At 38.6% G+C, this 6,013-nt stretch overlaps 2 protein-coding genes across 2 annotated transcripts in view; one reads left to right on the top strand and one right to left on the bottom strand.

The window, feature by feature from the left end:
- The window catches only part of LOC115246091 (histone-lysine N-methyltransferase, H3 lysine-79 specific), a 16,367-nt gene extending 13,119 nt beyond the window's left edge, over nucleotides 1-3,248 (bottom strand). Inside the window, exon 1 of the mRNA XM_029824696.1 lies at nucleotides 3,084-3,248. The gene's annotated coding sequence lies outside the window, so the exon portion shown is untranslated. The remainder of the gene's footprint in view (nucleotides 1-3,083) is intronic.
- A 164-nt stretch (nucleotides 3,249-3,412) lies between these two features.
- LOC115246096 (bifunctional arginine demethylase and lysyl-hydroxylase PSR-like) lies at nucleotides 3,413-5,961 on the top strand. Its single transcript, XM_029824701.1, has 5 exons — nucleotides 3,413-3,645; nucleotides 4,126-4,331; nucleotides 4,595-4,877; nucleotides 5,148-5,503; nucleotides 5,662-5,961. The coding sequence occupies exons 1-5, from the start codon at nucleotides 3,573-3,575 to the stop codon at nucleotides 5,926-5,928; spliced, it is 1,185 nt and encodes a 394-aa protein (XP_029680561.1). The 5' UTR covers nucleotides 3,413-3,572; the 3' UTR covers nucleotides 5,929-5,961.
- Nucleotides 5,962-6,013: the final 52 nt, after the last annotated feature.

Here is a 6,013-nt window from a genome sequence, read left to right as displayed (position 1 = left end):
CCCCCGCTCCCTCTCGTAACGGTTCAATAACCCTCGCGTGCCACGAACCGAAATTACAAATGAGGATTACAGGAATAGGCAGTGTAGAACGAGAGAGAGAGAGAGAGAGAGAGCACGGGAGCAGTTACGAAATATTCCGTCCCGTGCTTTTCGCGGGGTTGGTACGACACTCCGCGATCGATCACCTGCGACCGCCCGTTAAAATAGACCGGCCACCCTCTTCTCTCTCATCTACGTCATCGCCGCGTCCTTGAGAATTCAACCCTCATGCGACCACCGCGGTATATCTAAATATGACACCCTTGATGACTCTTCATAATTTTTTCTCTCTCTCTTTCTCTCTTGGCACCCCCGCAGTCCTCGTGCGTAGGAGCATTCACGATTATGTATCTTGCGGAAAAATTATACGCTTGCACATCAATAATAATTGACGCGAGCACGACATACATTCTCGTCGCGATGATATAATGAATCGAGTGCCGGTAAGAAAGGAGGAGGAGGAGGGTGGAAAAAGAGGGGGGGGGAGCAGAATCGTACGTTGTTTTAGATTACGCTACTCGAAACTCTCGGATTTACTCAGACGGGAGAGAGGGTTACATTTCTAACGATGGAGCTTAACTTCCCACTTTTTTCCGCCACCCTGCAATAACCGTTATGTGCAATTTGTGCGTCGCAATTTTCTCGAGCAAATGCCGGGGCACTGTTAAATTGCCTTCGCTCATGAGAAAGAGAGACTTCGACGGGCTGTCGCCGCAGATTTAAATCTCGTGAAACGACTTGATTCCAGGATACGTCGATATATCCCGGACGGCGCCGTCCAAAGGAATTTTCTCGCCGAATATATATGATGAAGAAAAATCGCCTGTTTTTTTTTTTTTTTTCTTTTTCTTTTCGCCGTCGTCGGGAGATGCAAAGGAGAATCCCGTTTCTGGGGCGAATGTTTTCGGTACGATCAATATATCCCCTCTTCGTACCCCTTCTCCCCTTCACTGTCGTCGTCGAAACTACCCTCGTGCCCCTTAAAGGGTCATTCCGTCGAAAGCCTCTTGTACTTTCCCTTATTGCCGAGCCGTGAAGACCTTGATGTCCTAGTTGGCCTCTTTTGCCGACGTCCTTTGCCTGACTGTACTGTTGACCCTGAGGAGAACTCAAGTATGAGAAAGTTGCTTGATTACGCGAGATGAATCCCGTGTATTTCCGTTCGCAAAAGTGGCGAATGCGCTTTTAACACACATTATGCGAATATTCTCGTTGCATTTTTGCGTTTTGATTTGTCGTTACACAAGAATAAAATCGTCACTTTCTCATATTTCACGCCCGTTACGAAAAAGAGAGATCACTTTCCCGAATCATTAGTCCCGAGTTGATATTTTGTTCCTTATCAATTTCAATTTTGTCACGTTTATAAATTCTAGAGAGATTTCGATAAATTTTTTTATTTTGTATGTAGGAATTGAGCTTCTATTTTATACTTCACACAAATAGACGGTAAACAAAGCGTTTCTCATTTGGAGATTTGAAAGAGAAAAAACTGCAGATTAAATAGTTTCAAGAGAAGATGATCTGATTGATTAAAAGATCCAAAAGTAGATGTCAGATTGAAAATTGAGATCGAAAATAAGAGAAAAATTTTGATTTATATTAAGATAAAATCATACTATATTTGTGTGTATATTTTAAATACGATTATTGATATTTTAGAAAAAAATTCTTTCTCTCTCTTGCATTTCTTTAAAAATTATTATTACGTTATCTAGGTCTTATATAATCATCGATATCGTATTGCTCTCGCGTTACTTACGAAAAAGAACGGATAAAAAGGCGACAGGCGGAAATGACAATTTTTCTCGGTACGAATGCAATTTTGCGGTACAAATGAAATTACGCTTCGTGCCTTCCCGATCCATTGTTCAATCGATCGTCGACGATTGGGCCATAGCCGTAGCGACAGCACGAGAAAAAGGACATTCTACCTTATTGACTACACGTCGATCACTTTCCCCGCGTCGTGTCACTCACTTCTCCTGAAACTTCTAGCCGCAAGAAATGCATTAGCCCACGACGCGACGGACGGTTGTAACACGCTCGCTTTATTATGAAAGCGATTGTTACCACCACTCCACGTGAAACCCGGAATTTCGCGCGACGTGATCGACACGATTGCGTCAGCGTTTGACTTCCCGTTTATTTTCAACAGGCCCGATCTTCGAAGCCTCGCCAACCGTCGTATCGATAGCTTTTACTCGACAGTAGTCATTCGCTTGTCAAAATTCTCTACGGTTCTAGAATATCGATTCCTCAAGAATATTCTCGAAATTTTAGCATCTCGAAGCGAAGTAAAATGTCAGATTACGTGATGCGAAGATCTTTCTCCCTCGGTAGCTACGCTAATTTTCAAGAGTATTTCAGCGAAGAGTATTTTCGCGCATCGGTAATCGATGGCACGACACGTGCAGGAGATTCGTTCATTTTAGAATCTCTTTTTTTCTTTTTACGAAGTCAAACGCGTGTTGTATATTTTCGACTCGAGCAGACACTCGTGATTGCGTATTCCATCTGTGCGCAGGCGTAGAGGAGGACGCCCAGGAGTTCTCTTTTTATCTTCTTTCGGGGATTATTTCGAAATTGGATCAGGTCACAGAGCCGTACGACGTGATTCACGGGCGTGTCTCGCGAAATTGTCCTCCGACGATTCTCGCACGGCGAAGATTACCAGGCATTCCACCAGGCGGACGTCACGAAAGCGCATCAACAGAGTGCCGTGTTTTTTTTTTTTTTTTTCTCTTTTCTTTTCTTTTCTTTTTTCTTTCGATCATTCTTTCGATCGTCGCCCCACGCGAATATGTACGCGCGCGTACTGGTGGTTTCTTCGAGATATTTTCTCGAGAGCGAAAATATTTCTATTTTCCCGTGAATCTTTCATCGAATATTTCCTCTCCAGAGCGAATTCGGTGTCTAATATTATACATGAATATTTTAACGCGAATATGTTTCACTCGTGTGTTTCTATTCTCACCCCCTCTTTCTTCTATAAATATTACGACGAAATTAATTCAATATAATCATTTCTTCCCAATTCTTACGTAATTATTTTTTCGATAGAATTGATGATCGTAAACCTATGACACGTGGTGTGTCTCCACTGGTGTTAAATTACACGCGATCTAATAAATTACTAAAGGTGAATATACACTGAGCGAACAAACATGAACAGCGAATACGAACGGATGTTACTCGAATCTCACATTTCATATTTTATGTATAATTAATAATAAATATCTGAATATGTATTCACAGAGAGAGAATTCTTTTTCCGATATTTATCTCATTTCAAATACAAAATTTTCTAGGAATTGTAAACAAAAAAAAAAAAAAACCTAACGCTTTGGTGAAATATTTTTTGTCGATTTGGCAACACTGAGTTCGGTTGCCATCCGTCATTACAGGTTATTATTACTAAACGTCGTTCAACATTTTGCAATGCGTTTTTAAATATCTTTACCCCAGTATAATATCTTTGTAAATATATATACTACGCAATTAGTTTAATTAGATAATATATAAACGTAGTCATGACGGATAAATGGGAACTGGATCATCGCGACAAAAAGAGAATCAGGGAAGTGAAAAGGAAGGCTCGACCAGGTAAAGAAAATGGAACTTGTGATTTATAACCTACAGTGTAAAAACGCCAAGATCGTACATCGATATTCGCCTTCCTTCGACTTTTTCGTCTCTTCTCATTTATCTATTACACGCAGCTTTTAAATGTCCGAGCTCTCTCTTGGCGTATAAATCAAAATTATGTCGTTCTCTGATTCTCTCCCGTACGTTCGTCTCAAGGAAGAGCGAGAAAGATCTATCGAATACTACTACTCTTCCCCTCCCCTTCTTCCCAAAGACCTTGGATGACGATGATGTAATTTAATTTCGCGATAGTCTTAATTCATTTACCGTTTGCAGTCATTCGCTAATTTAATTTGATATATGATCCATGTTGAATAATTGTCGACATTAATATTCTTGTAGCATTATATAGTTCAAAACAAAGCTAATTTAAATGACAATCACGAGATCTGAGGATTAGAAATTCATTGTTGAAAGTTTATTTATATATATTTTTAGAGCTTGCCGATAAGATCGCATGGACCCAGCACAATTATTGTAAGAATTTTCGAAAATTTTGGGAATTTGAGGACAATGCCGAACGAATTAATGAATCCGACGTGACTACGGAAGATTTTGTAGAAAAGTATGAGAAACCTTACAAACCTGTGATAATACGAGGTGTTCAAAATAGTTGGCGAGCCCAGCACAAGTGGACTATAGAGGTTTGTTCTCTTATCACGATTCTAATATATACAATTAGTACATGTTAATCCAGTGTATTTATATTCAAAAATCTATAACATTTGATGATATATAACTTGACTTGATTCTCTGTGCTTTGCAAATATGAAATAATTAGAAGCAAAGATGTTTTTTAAATATTAGACCAATGAATGTAATACACTAAACATTATTGATAAAATTGATTGTACAAAATTCTACAATATTTTTAATTTCTGAATTCTATTTCCTTATGTGATTACAGAAGTTAGCAAAGAAATATCGGAATCAAAAGTTCAAGTGCGGAGAAGACAATGAGGGATACAGTGTAAAAATGAAGATGAAGTATTACATTCGTTATATGTTTAATAATGAAGATGATTCTCCCTTATACATTTTCGATAGTTCGTTCGGTGAACATCCAAGGCGAAAAAGGTTGTTGGAAGATTATATAATTCCTAGATATTTCCGGGATGATCTGTTTCGTTATGCCGGAGAACATCGAAGACCCCCATACCGTTGGTTTGTTATGGGTCCTGCAAGATCTGGTGAGTATTTTGGAGCCAATATATATGTTGTGTAATTATTATAGATCTTTTCGCCTCAATAAAACGCTACATTATATCTCTTTCTTTTTTATAATAATTTGCAACAAACATTAAGTCAGAAATCAATAATTCATTACATATTTCAATAAGAAATCACATAATAGTGTGTGTGTGTGTGTGTGTCACACACATTTAGTAAGATTGTAAGAAGATTGTAATTAATACAATGTTCGTATATAACATTTAGTTGTGATAATATTATTATAACAGGTACAGGAATACATATAGACCCATTAGGTACCAGTGCATGGAATGCATTAATTTCTGGTCATAAACGTTGGTGCCTATTTCCTACGCATACTCCTCGCGAGCTTTTAAAAGTAACGGCAGCCGAGGGTGGTAAGCAGAGGGATGAAGCTATTACATGGTTTTCTATTGTCTATCCCCGCACAAAGCTACCTACGTGGCCGAAAGATTGCCGCCCGATAGAAATTCTACAGGTTCCTGGTGAGACCGTTTTTATTCCTGGTGGTTGGTGGCATATTGTCTTAAATCTTGATCAAACTATAGCAGTGACACAGAATTTCTGTTCACGCACGAACTTCCCGGTGGTTTGGCACAAAACGGTAAGAATCCGATGCAAAACGTAACATGTAACATCTTATCTATGATAATAGATTGAAATATTATCAAAAAAGTTGCATGCGCAAGAGTATTTAGATTCATGGTTGTAACAAAAAAGTAATTTACAAGCCTGTAACATTAAACAACTTGTTGCAACCAGGTGCGAGGGAGGCCGAAATTGTCGCAGAAATGGTTACAAGTACTCTATGATAAAGAACCAGAACTGGCAGCGCTAGCGGAAAGCGTAGATGTAAAAACGGACACTGGTGTTGCCAGTGATTCCTCGAGCGGTTCTTCAAGTAGTTCGTCGAGTAGTACTAGTAGTAGTCAATCAGAGGATAGCGAGGACGATAGTGGTCAAGAATCACTTACCGCGCATAAAAAGAAAAAGAGGTATATAGTGAAAACCTTTCTATTAATCAATTAAAATTCTATAATTACAATGTTTTTTTCTTTTTTTTTTTTTTTTTTTTATATTCTCTCGAGACTATGATGAAATTTACTGTTTAATT

Source organism: Formica exsecta, unplaced genomic scaffold (assembly GCF_003651465.1).
Source record: "Formica exsecta isolate Colony F162 unplaced genomic scaffold, ASM365146v1 scaffold138, whole genome shotgun sequence".
NCBI classification, from domain to species: domain Eukaryota; kingdom Metazoa; phylum Arthropoda; class Insecta; order Hymenoptera; family Formicidae; genus Formica; species Formica exsecta.
This window is presented reverse-complemented; position numbering and strand designations above follow the sequence as displayed.